The following is an 18,220-nucleotide window of genomic DNA, read 5'->3' as shown; positions in this document are numbered from 1 at the left end:
ACCTACATGCCCAACCAGTTCAACCACGACACGCAGGACGAGGCCGGGCTGGAGGTGCACCAGTTCTGGCCGCTGGTGGAGATCCAGTGCTCCAGCGACCTGCGCTTCTTCCTCTGCAGCATGTACACCCCCATCTGCCTGCCCGACTACGCCAAGCCGCTGCCGCCCTGCCGCTCCGTCTGCGAGCGGGCCAAGGCCGGCTGCTCGCCCATCATGCAGCAGTACGGCTTCGCCTGGCCCGAGCGCATGAGCTGCGACCGCCTGCCCGTGCTGGGCGACTCGGAGGTGCTGTGCATGGGCTACAACCGCACCGAGGCCACCACCTCGCCGCCTTTCGCCGGGAAGCCCACGCGCCCCGCCAAGGACGCGGGTAAAAACCTGACGCCGCTGAGCGGGCAGCGCCCATCAGGGCCRGACTGCGGCCGGGCATGCAAGTGCAAGGCGCCCCTGGTGCCCATCTCCAAGGAGTCCCATCCGCTCTACAACCGCATCCGCACGGGGCAGGTGCCCAACTGCGCCATCCCCTGCTACCAGCCCTACTTCACCCAGGACGAGAAGACCTTCGCCACCTTCTGGATTGGCCTCTGGTCCATCCTCTGCTTCCTCTCCACCTCCACCACTGTGGCCACCTTCCTCATCGACATGGAGCGCTTCAAGTACCCCGAGCGCCCCATCATCTTCCTCTCCGCGTGCTACCTCTTTGTCTCCGTGGGCTACATCGTGCGGCTGGTGGCAGGGCACGCCAGTGTGGCCTGCAACCCTGAGCACCACCACGTCCACTACGAGACCACGGGCCCCGCACTCTGCACCGTGGTCTTCCTCCTCCTCTACTTCTTTGGCATGGCCAGCTCCATCTGGTGGGTCATCCTCTCCCTCACCTGGTTCCTGGCTGCCGGCATGAAGTGGGGCAACGAGGCCATCGCCGGCTACGCGCAGTACTTCCACCTTGCCGCCTGGCTCATCCCCAGCGCCAAGTCCATCGCTGTACTGGCCCTCAGCTCTGTGGACGGCGACCCAGTGGCCGGGGTTTGCTACGTGGGCAACCAGAGCCTGGAGAACCTGCGGGGCTTTGTGCTGGCGCCGCTGGTGGTTTATCTCTTCACCGGCAGCCTCTTCCTGCTGGCCGGCTTCATCTCGCTGTTTCGCATCCGCAGCGTGATCAAGCAGGGCGGCACCAAGACGGACAAGCTGGAGAAGCTGATGATCCGCATCGGCATCTTCACCGTGCTCTACACCGTGCCGGCCACCATCGTCATCGCCTGCTACATCTACGAGCAGCACAACCGGGAGGCCTGGGAGCGGGCGCAGAACTGCTCCTGCCCGGGTGACCCCCACAGCCCCAAGCCCGACTACGCCGTCTTCATGCTCAAGTACTTTATGTGCCTCGTGGTGGGCATCACCTCCGGCGTCTGGATCTGGTCCGGCAAGACCCTGGAGTCGTGGAGGCGCTTCTCGGCCCGCTGCTGCCGGGGCAGGAAGCCCGCGGGCGCCTCCGTGTGCGGCGAGGCCAGCCCCGCGCTGGCCGGCACGACGGCGCTGCCCAGCCTGGCCCCCTACCACAAGCAGGTCCCGTTGTCCCACGTGTGACGGAGGGAGCYGCCGGCAGCCCCGCCGCCGGCAGCGGAGGGCTGGGGGGCCCGCGCTGGGCAGGAGGAGGTGGCGGCGGGCCCGGTGTCTGAGCCGGCACGGGAGCGGGGCGGGGAGCACGCCGGAGCCGGYTGGCCGAGCTGGGGGGAGCTGAGCGAGCCTGGGCGCCGCGCGGGGATCGGCCCCACCGGAGCGACGCCGGGCTGGCGGTGGCGTTCGGGCCCGGCGCGCAGCAGCGGCTGGCTGCTGCGCGGCGCAAGGCGCCGGCTGAGAGGGGCACGGCCGGCGTTACCAGGAGAGGCTGCGTTTCTGAACCGGGCAGCGTGCGCGGGTTTGGGGGGGGGGCATGTCCGAACCGGGCGGTGGTTTTTGCTGGGAATCAGCTAGGTTTGTCAGCCAGCTGGCTTCAACAACTCTTGCTGCTTTTTTCAAAGACGTGCCTCTGCGAGAGAGCGCTGGGTCCGAGAGCCGGCACTTCGTTTGGGGAAACTCAGCAGAGCGCTCGCGCTGCCCTCGCGCCAGCTCCGCCAGCCGTTTCGCCTCCCGGGTTTGGCAGCGGCCGAGCGCTGGCAGAGCCGGTGCGTAACGCGGAGGCACGGTGACGGCGGGGTTGCGCGCAGCGGGACATGGGGGGCCCGGGCCAAGTGCGCTGAGCGGCGGCTGAGGAGGGGGCTCGGCTGCGGTGGGGGGATGCTGATAGCTCGCGCGCCGCGGCTGCCCCCCGCCCTCTCCTGAAGCACCTGAGGGTCTTTTCCTCCCTCTCCCCCCCCAAACGGTGCTTATGTACGCGACCTCCCAGAGAGCACGCGTAGGTCCCTTTTGCCCCATTTCAGGAGTGGCACCGTGACCCGGCCGCTTGAGCGGYGGCGAGCAATGGCCAGCTCTGCTGCCGGCCGGGCTGCCGGGAGCCGCACTCGCTCCCGGCGCCGCGGCCACCTCCGCTCTGAAACCAAAGCCTGGGGCGCGCGGGGCTGCTGAGYGAGGCGCTGCCCAGCCGCGGCGCGACGGACGGACCCGCCAGCGATGCGGGGTCGTGCTTCCCTGCGATCGCTTCCCCGGCGCACATATCCGCGCTCCTGCGACAGGGCTCGCTGCAGTGCTTCGTCCCGGGCAGAACTGCACCACGTTCTGTTACACGCTGTACATAGCTGTATTATAGCCTGGGCTGTATATACAGGAGCTGTAGTGACCTTTGATACGGGTTCGGGACAGGTGTGTGCTCATCAGGGAGGCAGTGCAGGCGCACATACGCTGTGGGTAGTCTCGTGTTGTAATCCAGGGCATTAAATAACTCCAAACTGATCCGATCCATGCCTCGCCGGACTCGTCTCTTTCTATAGTGCCTTTTGTAGATACAGCTAAATACACATCATGCAATACAATGAACAAAACCACGTCAAAAGACCTTTTTTTTTAAAATGTAACTGACTGTGTAAAGCTTTTATTTTTTATTTTTTTAAACCAAGATTAACTGTTGCCTATTGAAAAATGCAAGACCATGTTCAGCTTTGATCTGATGGTAGGTTGATACAATCAACTAGTACTTGAGCCTGGCTTCTGAGCACCAAGTTACAGCTGGTGGGAAAGGAGCTGTTGTTTGGTGCCCTGTGTACTGTGGAGAAATTACATGTCATTCTTTTGCCTCTTTGGTTCCTGATGCTGTTCAATTTTGTTTAAATAACTAACTGTATTATATTTTGTGAAAAGCTGAAGAAATTTTATTCAAAGAGAAGTATAGAGATTAGTTATTTATGAGGGAAAAAAAAAAAAAAGTGTGTGTTGTTTTCTTTGCTCCTGCTTATATGAGATGAGTAATTGCAATAAAAACTTCTGCTGGGGGAGAGGGGAGGAGTGTGTGGAGGGATGTGTGGGTCCCCTGTCAGTGGGGATCGTGTGGGGCTCGCGTGGTGCCGGGATCTCTTGCTACGTGTGGGTTAACGCAGCATGGCTCTGCCTCTGCACAGGGGGCTCGTGCAGCTGGAGTCGTGCTGCCCGGACGCACCGGGGCCTGCGGTGGCACTGGGCTCGGTGGCCTGGGGGTTGCAGATGCACGTGGCCGTGCTGAGGCTGCCGGTGCTGCAGGCTGGGGCCCGGGCCCTCTCTGCCGGGCCGGTTCCTTGACAGTTCAAGGTTGCGCCTCTCTGGCAGAAGAGGATTAACTATCAACTTTTATTGGCATTTCGCAGTATCAGGTCCTCGCCCTGCACTGAGCTCAGGCACGGAGGAGTTGCCCTTTGATACTTATCAGGCCGAGCAGATGACAGCTCCGAGTCAGGTAGGATGTTGCCCTCTGATTTAAGTGTCCGTGTTGCCATCTGCTGTGCACTTGCTCTCTCATTTTGGGAAAAGCACTGGGGAAGGCGCGCAAGGGGTTAAGGCTGGCTCCGTGGTGACTAATGGTGCAGGACTCTGCTATCTAGCTAGGTGTGTAGGCACACACCAGGTCGCACCAGATAGGATCGCTTACCTGGAAGCAGCATTCCAGCGCGCAGCGATAACGCGGTCGGGAGCGGGCGGTCTGGCCTGACTCACGCTTCCTCCGCACCGCACCGGGCACTGCCCCTGCTACACTCCAGCGCAGGTGAAGCAGGCAGCAACCGAGCCAAGAGCCAAGCCCGGCGTGCGCGGGGCAGCCCTTGGGGGGGCAGCGGCTCAGCGCCAGGCCCTTGCTGGCGAGTGGCAGGCGCTCGCAGTAAATAGGAGTTGGGCAGCACTGCTGCCTGATACAGCACCATGAGCCGGGGCAGGGCAGGTGCTGTGGGTCGCTGTCTGTGTGTCCGCGGTGGGATGCAGTCCCAGACTGTGCCCCAGACCATGATAGCGCATGGGAATTAGTACAGGAACATACATTCCCTTCTGTAGCAGCCTGTAGCCCAGTGTACGCTGTCATGTGCCTTGGTGCAACTGTGGTTTTCCCAGATTACTTTACAGAAAGTCAGTCCTAGGCAATGCCACTGCAATATCAAGCCGTGGGAAATACCAGCCCTGGAAGGGGGCAGCAGCCCTGCCCGTGCCACTCTCCCATCAGGGCAGACCGCACTGGCAACCTGGTGTGTGAGCTCTTGCCTCGATTGCTCTTGTGGCCTCTTCTGCTTGCTCAGCTTATTCTTGACGCCTATATGCTTATCCAGAAGAGATGTTCTTGACATTTATTCCCTTGCTGAAGTGCCTGTCCTCTCAGCTGCCAAACCCACTCTGAAGTAGTTCTCATATAAAATTCCCTTAGAAACAAAATACACAGTCCTGTGCACAAAGGGAAAGGTCTGCCGAATCCAAAGGGCATCACAGCAGCCCAGAAGCACATCGGTGACTTGTTGGCCTGYGCTGATTGTTAACACATGCTGCTCGGCTTAGGCTTGTTGGTGCTGAAATTGTTCTTGCTGGTCCACAGTGTAGCTATTATATATGCAACAAGTGTCCTGCCAGTTTGGGAGTGCTGCCCTATGACCAAATACAGCCAGAGGTCACCTCAACAGAGATTAAATACTATTCAGCTGTGGGGGAGAGTGAAAGGAGTGTACCATTCACAAGGCACAGTAATCCTATGGCTGTAGCTCTAGCCTGTGAGCAGAAAGGAAGGTAACAGTTTCTTTAATTCTAGTATTCTAACTATGATTCTAATTTTCCTCTTGCCTTTTTAAGGAAAAAAAAATGCTGTCAATGTATAAAAAGTAGTGAAAACCCCCTGCCATTCAGTCTTCCAGTAGACCCACCTAAATCCAATGCCCTTGGAAACAATATCACTGTTCTTCCCTTCAAAAGGGACCTGTATGCTTTACTTGTAATTGTTTAACCTAAGATGGCCACTAGCTTTGTTTTCCTGGTTCTAGTTCTTTTGGGGGGGGGTGGGGGTGGGGGGGCGACCAGAAAGTTAAATGTGAGAGCAGAGCTTCTCCTGAACAAGGGTAGTGCCAGTTTTTGTCTCTTAAGAGGTTAACATTGTAGTGGAGGCCTACAGATCAAAAAATCCTATCTATCTAGCAAATGCTCTGGGTTATGCTCCAGTAAACCTGACACCAATTAAGGTTGCAGGCACACTTGTTAGCAGCAGTCTCCAGGAGGATACATTGCTAGCAGAAGCAGCCGGCAGCTTGCGTTGTCATACACCTGCCATCCGGATTAGCAGGCAGAGCCTCCATCACATTTGGCAAAAAAGGTGACTGAGTGACACAAGTTGCTGCTGAGCACCTCGGCGCTGCACCTGYGGACACAGCCATGTCAGGCAGCTACGGCGCACGTCCAGCCCGGCCCCGCTGAGCCGAGGGCACCGGCAGTGCTGAGGCTCGTCTGCTATCAGGTCATGAGTCAATCCAGGAGCTGGTCACTTGTAACTTCCAATCTAATGGGCCTCAAGAAGGGCTCAAAAGAAGGCAAATCACCTCCAGAAAGACTGGCCCTACTTGCAGGCTATTTAAGTGCAAAGGAACTGTCAGCAATTAGTTATTTGCCTGGGTCAAATTCTAAGTCCAGTTAGTGTGTGGGACCCACAAAGCAACTCCATAAGGCACAGACTGCCCACACCCTGCCCGACACTGCAGACCAAGCAGCTCATGTTTGCCAAATGAGCTCTGCTACTGGCTCCTGAGACATTCACAATGGTACAGAACACACACTTCACCTTTAACTTTATTTAAAATAGAGTTTATTAGCTTTTCTTTTAATACAAACATGAGAAAGGAAAAACCACCTGAAGATGTAGCATTATTTTCAGAATTGAATTGTGATCAATACCTGAAGCGCCATGTTCCATGGATTTGAGAGCCAGGGGCTGGCATATTTGCATACCATAAAATACTATATGCATCATTTGAACAGTTGAGTGCAGCCACACTGTTTAATACACTCAGGCACCCTTACTCTCAAAGGCAAATGGACTTGATATTCTGCGCAAGTTTCTGGACCTTGCCTGGAAGAGGAAGTGCACAAAAACTGTGCCATTTTGAGTGAGATCTGCTCCTAGGACAAACTGCCTAGAATCCATTCGGATCCGAGAGGGGAAGATATTACAAAGACTTGTAACAGGAAGAGTCTAATAATACTTATCCTGTTTAGAGCTCAGTTTCAGAGCCTTAAAGTGAGCTCCATTCCAAAGTCTCAGAAAGAGCAAAACCCAAGCCTCAAGAAGAGTAGTTGCACAAGGTAAAATTCACTTCTAAAAAAAAAAAAAATAAAAAAAATTGAGTTTTATGGAACTATTTTTGATAACTCTCAATTGAACACAAGATTTCTCAATCATCTACCCTGTTAGGTAGTTCGGGATTCTCAAACTCATTACTGTCTCATTATGAATGTAAATCCCTCCCAGGAGATAAAAAACTCAAGAAGAGCCGGATGGATGCACAATATCAGCTTTAGGAACTCCACTGTATATAGCACAAGAGATCTGCAGGAGAGCTCGAGAAGCAGTGCTGCACACATGCCATTCATCACTGGATTGCTACACTGTTTGAGATGGTGATGATGTTTCCAGACCAACTTTCTCATTCAATGCCTCAGAAAAATATACAGATTGCATCTCTTCCAGAGCAATAATAAGTATCAGAAAATGAGAGAAGCACCATAATTCACAAGAAATGCAGCATGGACCCTATATATTTTAACAATACGTAAAACCATTTCTCTGCTCCCAGTCAAAACATTCAAAGTCTTTTGACAATCTCTACTGGAGTAAGTTGTTGGTGCAGAGTTAGGATTCCTTCCTGCTAGGCAGCTTCTTGGTTATGAACAGATCACCAATAATAGCAGCTTTTAGTAGCCAAACCAGGGAAAAGCCGTCAACACTTGTCTATGCTACAGTTTTTCAGCTCCAGAGTGGCTTTATAATTTGTTAAGAGTCCCATGTTTTGTTTTGTTTTTGTTAACACTGCATTGACCTGAGAGATGAATGCAGTGAGATTCTGGGTGATAGGGGAGAGGAGGGAAGAACATTGTAACTATAGTCACGTTGTTAGTGTTTAAATTCTAAAATTTAAAACTACTCATTGTTAAAAACCTCAAGAGTTCACAGCTATAGGCCTACATAGTAAGCAAACATCTGTGGGGGAGAGATCGAGAAAAGTTTGTTTTTGCACCTCTGGATACATTTAAAGGAGGAGAGTCTGATTTGACAAAGGTCGCATCTTTTGCACTGAGAATGCTCCTTAAGCTCTGGGCTCCCTTGGCTAGTTTTACCCTCCTCTCCTCCTCTTGCTGGAAGACACCATCACCGCTGGCTTGTGTGCATGGAGTGGTGGTATTCCTCCGGTTCATAGGGATGCTGGTTCATGGTGCTGCACCTTTCTCTCTCCTCAGGAGAGGATGGCATTAGAACGGCGGATACCAACTAAATTATCAGCACTGAAAGATCGTCTCATAGCAGCTTTTGACAAGTCTTTGTATTTATCCTCACACAGCCGGGAGATAGCCTGGAAATCAGGTTCAGATAGATACAAAAGAAAAATACACACATTAGAAGGGTCTGAACATTTCAAGGAAGCTTTTACAAGTGTAGTAACCAACAGGGCAGGCACTTCAGGCCCTGTACACCTTTCAGCCTTCTCCCTAGAATGACAGTAAATAGGCAGGGCTTCGGAGGGAAAAAATTGTTAAGAGTGAGTTCTCTCCCCATGTTAACGAGAATCCTATACGTCAGAAGTGAAGACATTAAAAAGCATAGTGATTTCTGTACCTGAGCATCTTCGTTCTTACACCATTCCCACTATCTAATGGAAAACTTAGATMCACTTACGAGTTTATACAAGTTATGTTCAAAACTGCAGCTACTAGCTAGGCCTGATATTCGGGTTTTTAACAGCACAAAAATGCACACGCTGTTTGTATGAGAGAAAAGGCTAAAGCTGAAAAGGTTTCTGCCTCCCCACCTAGCCCCTGCACTTGGCCACTCAGCRGAAGCGGCTCTAGCAAATGAGCTCTGCTAGGCCTCTGCTTTGCCTTCGCTTCCCTGCACCCCGCTCCCCCAGCCTGCTCGAACCATCAGGTCGCTGAAGAGGGCTGAGAAGGGAGGGCAGCCCACTGCTCAATGGCACRGCACTAGCCACGATGCTTTAATACAGCTAGTGAATAGCTGCACAGGTGCACAACTTAGTATTTAACTGCTTTTTCAGCCACTTTGCTTGCTCCAGCTCTGCTTATTTAGCTAGTCAAGCAGCATTTACTCTGGTGCAGCTATTCTAGTATCAAGCCTTATTATTTAATTCCTAAGGACACATGACTGTCCAGAAAAATACTCTGTGTTCTCACCTGCAAGGCCTAGTTCTTATTGGAGCCTCCAAGCACTATCAGTGCAAATAAATAAGGATATCCAGTAATAGGAGGCTGAACTAAATTTCAGTTCTGAACTTTTTTACTTCCATTAATAATTTACCATCTATCACCAGATGAACTTTCAGAGTCCTGCAATCAGCTACAAGCCTCCACCTTCCCTTTAAGGCAGCACCCATTCAGCACAGCCCAGTGTGCTGGAAGTTCAAAAGGTGAAAAGCACTCTGAGCATGAATAAACTCCTAAGTGTATTTTAAAATAATTATTTACATTTATTTCTGCCGACCTTCTGGAGGCACGCATTTGGCTCAAGAGTGGCATTCTTTGAGACACTGGCTGCATGAGCTCCCAGTGCAAGACCAGACAGACTCTCCATCCTGTTTTAATGCTAGCACATCAATCATAGAGCAACCTGTGTTGACATATTTAGCCCCAGTCCCCCATATGGTGTAAATCAGTTTTCAGTCCCTGGAATACTAATTCACTCTTTCACACAGGCTCCTATCAACTGCTCCTGTGCTTCTAAACCCAAAGGCAGGATTAAAAAAAGAAGTTAAGCAAATGGTTTGAATATTTATCACATGTTTTAGAATTAAAACCAAAATGCCCTACATAGATGCATTAGTAAGTATGTTATGGCAAATCACATACTGCACTGAAAATTACTTTGGTTTTTAAATACCAGACCCCCAAATACTAGCAAAGAAGAAACAAAACAGGCTCACAATCTGTAAATCATCCACTTATGCCTGGGCACTGAACAGTTCAGTAAACAATTTCCTGTGGAATATGAACTGCCCTACAACCACATTTACAATTAGTGACAGTGTTAGCTTAAAGTGCAAGTAACAAGGGTGAGACAAAGCAGAAGAGTTGCATTGCTTAACTTTAAATAGAGGAATTCATAGGCATATCATACCTAGCATTCCAAAGGACCAGGCAGGAACACGCTTATTTCCAAAGTTCAACCACTTCTGGGACAAAATAAAAAACCTGGCACTTGGCAGAATTATTGGGGGTGGACAATAGAACAATATAAGCCAAGAATACCACAGCACACCCCTCTTTGAAAGGGGCTATGGTATCAGTGTACATAAGGCCTGCATTAATGCCTTTGTTGAAAGGTCAACAAAACAACATGCACGGTCATCAATTAAACCTGGACAGATGAAAGGTTGCATTGATCCAACAAGAAACTTTGCCTGGGAACCCAGGTAATTTAGATATTTTCAAAATGTCTTACACATATCCAGCAACTAGGAGGAGAGACTGATGCTGCAAAAGTTAAGGTTGTTTTAAACGAGCCTTCATACCAAAGTACGCCATGGGACTCACGGACGGGTAGCTGTTTCCATCTAGCAAGAAAAGGCCAGTAATCTATATTTATACTCCTCTGGGCATTCTGAAGTATTGCTAAGAAGCAACTATTCCAAAAGCTTAACTTAAAGCAACATTTCTTTAGAAAGGTACTGTTCTAAAAGTTGTTAAATGAAACATACTGTTATTTCTGCAGCTGTCCCCCAAACAAATGGTTTATTAAACCATGAGTTTAATAAACCGTGAGAGCAATAAGAGCGCTCTTGCTAAATCTAAAAGCAGCTGTGCAGTGGGATGCAGTGGGAAACCTTCAGCTGGTAGTATTTAGAAAGGTCTGAGTGTGACTGTCTCTAGGTGCTTGGAATACAGACTGTGACCAGGGAAGGACAGACAATCCATTACATATGACACTTATCCTTTCAATCTTAAGTAGCCTAGCTGAACTATGGTTCCCAAAATAACATCCATTTTATTTAGTGATCTGCTAGACAGACTTCCATAATCTCTTTTCTGCCCTTTCCTCAGAATATTAGCTTAGTCTATAAGACATGGTTTTAAAAGTGCTAATGCCAGTTATAAAAAGGTTAAATTAGCCTGTAACACACTAATTTAAAAGCTTTTTAGTTTTTCTAACCACCACTTAATATGATTAGCAACAGATGTTCTTACTATACATGCACACAGAGTCCCCTGCTCACCCAATCTCAGACCATTACCTCCAGTTTCTGTGCTCTTTCTTTACTAAGAGGCTCCAGCAGAAAGCTCAGGTTATTGTCATCTGCTAGGGAGCGAAGATCGAAGTAGTATTTGGCGTAAACACTGGCAGGAACATTGATATTAAACTGCAGCAGCTCCAGGAAGTGTCTTTCCATCTCGTTCCTAGGAGGAGTAAAGGGACAGAAGACAAAGGAAAAGAAAAAGACTGTTTTAGCTGGTTGCAAATACTGAGGAGACCTCAAGTTTATTTTTAAAACGAGTAACTTCGGAAGCGTCACGGGGAAGTCTGCATTATTGGTTTGGCCAGACTGTTCATTCAGCAGCGCACACAACAAGGTGCAGCTTTTGCGCCCCGGCAGCTCGGGCCGGGAGCGAGGCGCTGGGCTGCGGCGCAGTCGCCCGCGGCCGGGAGGCTCCTTCTGCCGAGTTCCATTAGTGCAGCTGTACAATTCACGCGCTGGTCTGCCCGGCTCGCGCGGCCCCACGCTATAGTGATCAGATGAAAGGAGTGATGTATGCTGTTTATTAGCTCTGAAGAACTTGCAGACATTTTCGCCAGGCTGATAACAGGAAGGGGGTTATTGAAGGAGAGGCGGGCTAACAAAAGGAGTAGGCAGATCACCACGGCAACAAATGGATCTATGAAGAGCTGCTGCTATTATCTCACAGAAAAAAGCCTCTTGAAGCAACATGGATTCATCTCCAATAAATAAATAAATAAGCAGCATTAGGTGGGAGAAGGAATTTTCTCCTCAATAGCATTTGGCAGGATAACAAAGTACAGTGTCAAAGGGCGCTGTCCAGTTTTTACTCACTAGACTATTTTCAGAGGGCAAAATATTTGGAGGAAAGCGGGAAGAGACTCGTGACATGACAAAGGCTGCTTCAGCTCCTGTGCCGTGGTCAAGTACCTCGGAGATGTTCTACAGAAGAAAACACTTTTTTCCCCCCCTACAAATTAACCTAAAAGAACCTGGTGGTACCCAAAACAAGCAACTCAGTTCAACACTAACTCTCAACAACTCATGTTTCCACTGGTAACAGACCTGTATTTATGGAATTTAGTAGCTATATAAGTCAACTGCGAATACACCAGAAGATAAGTTGCATAGGTTCAGTGCCAAGGTTATTCTTGCTTTTGGGGAGCTTTTAAAATGGATGTTTTTACCTATCAGAGGGGGGAAACAAATCAAGGAATCATCCAGGTTGTGTCCTGTATTGGCTGGCGGGTCTCAATATGAATAGCTGCTTTGTGCTTGTTGCTAGCGTGATGGACTTGAGTACCATTGAACCTAGTGCCAAAATTAATTTCCTGTTCATATGGTCATAAGCCTATAGAAATGTAAATCAGATAATGTTTTGATGATCAGCTGATCAGAGCTTGATTTACTCTATGAATAAATGCTCTTCACTGCCCCTTTTGTACTGACTACACGAATACATTTTAATTGTGTAAAAACACAATTCTTCATTGGATTAACAAGTCTATTAATAGTGGTTTAAAACCTGGGAAAGCATAATGCCCATGTGTTTCCTATGCCTTATTTACAAATATATGTAGCCAAAAGAATGAACAGCATGTGTCCCCTTACAAGCAGTCATAGTAAGATTAGCAGCTGCACAATTAATTTTTCAGTGATTATGGATTCACTCTCATCAAAGCAAGTAAGTTTTGACAAAGGATGACTTCCAAATATCCATTTAATTTCCTTTGATTTTTTCCCCACTAGAAATAAGTAAAAAAAAAAAATCTTTCAGTACAAAACTTTACTTTGCTTGAAGGACAAAGGCCTTGAGGTGGAAACAAAAACGATGAATGCTTTACCTATCCTGAGTAGGAAGAGGCTAAGGCAACTTAACTGATCTGCCAATCACACCAAGACCTGCATCATGTATCCCTTAACAAACTTTAACACTAGTAGTTTCCGTAAGTGCCAGGCAGCTGACAGGGCTAACAGGCAGCTGTGGGGTGGTGCCACGAAACAAGCACCTCTAAGCGGTCAGGGGTGCACGTGGTTGGGGGGGGCAAAGGTGCACGTACGCAGCCTTTGGAAGGGATGCCTGGCTACGATCCACGGTTTGTGTACACACACACACACACACACACACACACACACAAACTGGGTGAACTAAAACTGCTGTAAACCCTTTTGCCAGTTTCTGAGGTGTGTAATCTCCACGCTCAGCCTGCCCTGGCTGAACAAGAGTACGCATCAAGTTAGCGAGATCCTTCCAGATACGTAGAGGCAAAGGGCAAAGCCACAAAGCAAGCTCTGGCACCAGTCCTTGCGGACAGGCCCTCCCAGGGACTGAGCTCTGGTAGCGGTCTGCCAAGAAAGCTACAGTTGGGGAGCTGCTGGGCCTTGGGTTTTTTTTTGCTTTCGGCAGCATCACCAGCTATCCCCAACATTATAATCCCACTATATCTGAAGTCCTTTGCCAGTTGTTTCCTCTCAGTAATAGCTGTATTCAAAATAGCTAATGCTTACCATCAAGTGACTAGTTCAAGAAATATCAGAGCTACTAAAGCTGGCAATTAACTATAGTATCAATTATTAATTAAGAGTAGTATTATAAACTGGGTTTACAGTTTTGCTGAGTATCTTTTTAAAGCAGTTTTCCAAGGTCCCAGTTATGGTGGTGTAACCCAGCCCAGGAGCAGTGAACTCTGCCAAGTTGCAGCAGTGCAGCGCCTGGCTGGACACTCTGGGCCACAGTTAGACAGGGTTGTTCAGTCTCTGCCCACTCCTAAATTCAAAGGTCTAAATTATTTCAAATGAGATTGGAATTGAAAAATCCCATCTTCAAATTGGGGGAAAAAATAAGCCTAAATTCAGTCTCTTTCCCCTACCACCATCAATGCTTTGAAAATGTAAGTACTGACAATTTCAAGACACCCAGCACTGGCAATAGAGAATAAACATCCCTCTTGTTACAGGTATTTTCAGTGCTATCAATTTGATTTTTCCCAAATAGGGCTACAAGAAGAGACATCAAAAAGAGCAAGATGTATACTCCAGCTCTCCYAGCATTGCTGACCCCACTTCAGCCATCTCAGAGTTATTTGCAGCAACGCTTCAAGTATGTTCCTCAGATAGACAAGCACTCTGAGCCAGGTTCACTGAAGATGTACATTGTATAAAATCACTAATTATGCCTTCTTGAAAGCATGGCTGGCAGAGCCCCACTTTTGGAGACAAAGAACTCCCAGGAAAGGAGTATGTATAAAACAAGATGCTATGTTTGCTGTTGCTGTTCACAATGTAAAATACCTTGAATAATAAAAAGTGGTTTTGGTGTAGATAACTCCCCCATTTTTAGATAATCCCTCCCCTATTACAAAAAAACCTAAAAGGAAGGAAAACTGGATATTCCTCCTACTAAAAAGTCCTAGGTAAATATTTGCTTACTGGATTTTAAGCATTAGCCTTAGGCTGAATCTAGGGAAGAGAGCTTAGGGCAGGAACAGAGTATCTCACATAAGTAGTCCATCAGCACCGAGTACAAACCTCCTCCACCTCAGCCTGTTCCTGTACTAATATTGTCTTTTACTACAAGGCCTGGACACAAACCAATTACACCTCGATGGTGTGATAAAACTCAAAAATGCACAAAACATCATAAAGTTTATCAAGGCCAGAAAGCAGGATACTAAGCTAGCTGTCTAGTATCTATAGCACTGTGATAATGAGGGAAATACAGAAACAAGCTGGCTAATAGAATTAAAACAACAATGTTGAAATCTCAAGGCTCGCAGAGATAGAACTTTGTGAGCTGGAATTTAACAGAAAATCTAATGGGCCAAATCCACTCCCCATAAACACTCTTCCAGCCCGCAGCATGAGCCTGCAGCCACAAGGACAAATTTCCTCTGAAACTGCAGAAACTGCAGGGCTTGCAGCTGAGTGCACCAAGAAAGGGAGCAGATTCGAGATTTTCAAAAAAACTGAAATCTACGTCTGAGGCAAGAATATATAAGAGAAACAACCTTTCATACAACAAGCAGTAGTAAGATTGCGAATGTTGTTCTCAGCGATGTAGGCAGGTCTAGAGAACTCACCCAAATAGGATGAGTTGTAGCAGTAGCTGGATGCACCCACATGCAACCACAGATACCAACACAAATAACACTTGTCTGCCAAAAGCAGCAGCTAAGAATTCAGACCTTGAAATATTCGGGCCTTAGCTAGATGTGGGAGCAGACACACGAGTCACAAGTTACAGCTTACCTTTAAATTTTGCAACTTCTAAAACAGAAAAGTCAGGGAAAAAATTTAATGGACTTTTCAATTTTTTTCAGAAAGATTTTTGTTAAGACTATAAATTGGGCACTTCAGAGTTACACTAATGTGAAAAATATGTCGAAAGCAAGTAGTCAGTTCCATATCTCATCGCTGGGGAAAAAAGGTAAAGAAAACTAACTTTAAAGATACTTACCCAAGTCATTAGAAATATTAATTCAGATTTGTCTCAAAGCAAGATTATCTAAAGTTTCCTCGGTTAAAATAAGGGAATGAGGCCTGACACCAGATATGCATCATGCATGTATATCTTAGCACCAGAGGACAGACAATTTTTCAGTAAGGCATGATGAAGAAAACTGCCATTCTAGAAAATATTGCAGATTAACCAAACCTTGCAACTTACATGTCCTCAACAGTAATGTCCTTCAATATTTGGCAATAATCCACATTCCACACAGCCTGATCATCCCAGACTTTAGAAGCCAGCAGAATAGCTCCCAGGACTATCCTCTTCCAGTTACTAGGGCAGATGTCAATCTCTGCATAGGTTAAAAGCCTTTCCAAATAAACCTACAAAAAGAAAAAAAGTTTTAGATGTGTGTTTAAGACCTGGAGCTGAGTTCTGAGCAGCAAGCATGCTACCCCAATATGACTATTTTATCTCTTTACCATTAAGTTTGTCAGAATAAGCCTCAGTGATTACTACTTACATTTTAGAATCCAGACTTTCAAGAGTTACATGTTCCATTTTTTTAGTACAACATATGAACTGGACCACCTTAAGGTATACAATAAAGATACTGAAGAATCAGTTTTGAGCAATAAACTCCGCTGTTTCAGTGAAACACCCTGCTAGAGTTCATTCAGTCATTGACAAGTTCTCATTAGGGCGTACCTGGGATTGTTAATCACTCAGTRCCACACTAGGTTTTTATCATGGTTAAATTTCAGCACTTCCAGCTAAACAGGACATACTAAAACCTGCACAGGGATCTATGCTCACGTGATGAAGATGCATTAATTTATATCATTCCACAATGAAAGGCATCACAGTGCTATTCTGTTTCACCCTGTAAGGAACAGAYTCGAATTCTTCACCTATGACAACGTCATCCTTCACTCTCACCTACATCAGTGAGTGCTAGACAGAGAAAGGTACCAAGTTCAGACATATGTCAAAGTCTTTTCCTCATTCCTCCCATGTAATCTCAAATCAGCCCACAGATGTTGAAACAGTCGTTTCCTACTTTTTTTTCCTAAAGTCTTCTACTATTTCACGCCCCTATAATGGTTCATGTACTAAATAACTGGCACTTTCAAATTTGAATATAGATTAGTTTTAACGTTCTGTTCCCTAGACTAGTTATCACCAAGGTCCTAATGAAACATCAGATAACGCAGAGGGTGCAAGAAGCTGTTTCATAGGTCTAAGGGCAGGGTCAATGCCTGTTAGTAGGGTCTCCCTACATTTTCTTCCCATCCTTTCCTTGAAGCCTTCTACTGGACTCAAGGCGTTCCTATAATAACAGAGCCATCTAGTGGTACAATCCACTTCTTTGAAAACCAACTCTATTTCCATTTGATTTTGTGAATACTTAAGCTGGCTAGCTTGCCTGAGGTTAGGTATCATCTTGTTCTGTCAAAACTGCTTGCATGTTTTTGGAAAAGCAAAAACCTCAAAATGCTTCCACAGTTTCAATAGCTCTTTTTTTTGTAACTATCTGGCCTTTTAAATTACTTATTTCATTATTAAAAAGAGTCCTTGAAGCTGAGTCTGCTTAGTTGCCACATTGTCTTTTGCATCTTTTGCTGACAGCTCTTTAGTCCTTTTCTCCTTTCAGACTGCTTTTCACACAGAAGCCACAATGAGGACTGAGGTCTAGTGTGCAACAAAGTGCACAGTTTAATAGACCTTCTCTTGCAGTGATTATATAGGTTGCTTTTTTCTTTTATTATTTATATACATATATATGTGTGCAAATAAAATGAGTATCGTATTCATTGTTTTAAATCCATCTCACTTTTTGAAATCAAACAGTAAACTTTAATGAGATTAATTTTCTCTTTTTATTGTTTTTAAGTTCCAAGTACCCCCATGTGAACTGGAGGAAAAACATCTGAGATTTAGACTGATTGGTGAAAACTAGGTTTGAAAGAAAGGTGGAGGTGGTTGAAGGACATGATAATGAGAAAGTTCATCTGCTGGATTTCCTACAGTATTGATCCTGGATGCCTTAGGGGGTCTGTTGCTTGCACTGTTCTGGTTTATATGAACTCAGAGCTTCTCCCACTTCCCTCTGCACAACAGAAAGAAAAGATGTTCGTGTCGCTGATCCTAGTATACCCCACTGCTTATGGTGGCCCACTATTCTGCCTTTCTCGGTCTTCTTCAGTGAGTTATATAGTATGAAACAAACAAATGTGTGGTGGGACAAGTGATTAGGCAAATACAGAAAAGGTAAGTTCCTTTTAAGTTAACCAGTTCTGTGACTATTTAGAAATCTTTTCAAATTAACTCATTTGTACAGTTTCTKCATTATTAACAAAGTTTCATCAGATAATATCATTATTTAAATGTTGGTTCAGCRGTTCACACATTGAGGGGAAAAAAAAACACCTTCCAAAAGCTTAAGTTTCAGTAATCAGGCATCTCTTACCAGTGTCACTATTGCACATTCAGCTGTCAGCTGTGCAGCACTGAAAAGTGTCCGTACAAACCGGTAGATGTGCTTGTGATCAGGGTCATGCTTGTAGTAGTCATCTGGAACTTCTTCCCGCTGAAATAAAGTCCTTTGAATTACTGATATCTGTCTTACTTATTACTGACTTTAAAGAACAGCCACACACTGTTATTTCTTTTCACCAAGTGGAAGTGTACACAGCCTTCAATATCACAGAGAATGAAATACTATACTGAAAGAACTTTGAATTATTGCCTTGCAATATTACAGATGTTCCAAGTCAAAACCAACAGCTTTAGCTGATAATACCTTTGTTCTGAAAACCTTTTTAATCTGTAAGGCTAATGGGAAAGAGCATGAACTGCCAGCATTTTTACTGGAGTTAGCTGTTGTCCATGAAACTTTTTACAGACT

At 46.8% G+C, this 18,220-nt stretch overlaps 2 protein-coding genes across 2 annotated transcripts in view; one reads left to right on the top strand and one right to left on the bottom strand.

The window, feature by feature from the left end:
* The first annotated feature begins 6 nt into the window (after positions 1-6).
* On the top strand, positions 7-1,596 carry FZD5 (frizzled class receptor 5). The gene has a single exon (XM_026087131.1). It carries the CDS (start codon positions 7-9, stop codon positions 1,585-1,587), a length of 1,581 nt encoding a protein of 526 aa, XP_025942916.1. The 3' UTR covers positions 1,588-1,596.
* A 4,616-nt stretch (positions 1,597-6,212) lies between these two features.
* CCNYL1 (cyclin Y like 1) overlaps positions 6,213-18,220 on the bottom strand; it is a gene marked incomplete at its 5' end in the record, with an annotated part of 33,213 nt that continues 21,205 nt past the window's right edge. Inside the window, 4 exons of the mRNA XM_026088192.1 lie at positions 6,213-7,991; positions 10,881-11,043; positions 15,529-15,695; positions 17,783-17,902. Of these exons, the coding sequence (XP_025943977.1) occupies positions 7,875-7,991; positions 10,881-11,043; positions 15,529-15,695; positions 17,783-17,902 (567 nt within the window). The remainder of the gene's footprint in view (positions 7,992-10,880; positions 11,044-15,528; positions 15,696-17,782; positions 17,903-18,220) is intronic.

Source organism: Apteryx rowi, unplaced genomic scaffold (assembly GCF_003343035.1).
Source record: "Apteryx rowi isolate R43461 unplaced genomic scaffold, aptRow1 scaffold_12, whole genome shotgun sequence".
In the NCBI taxonomy this organism is placed as follows: Eukaryota; Metazoa; Chordata; class Aves; order Apterygiformes; family Apterygidae; genus Apteryx; species Apteryx rowi.
The sequence above is the reverse complement of the archived record's forward strand: the minus strand, read 5'-3'. Positions and strand labels throughout refer to the sequence as shown.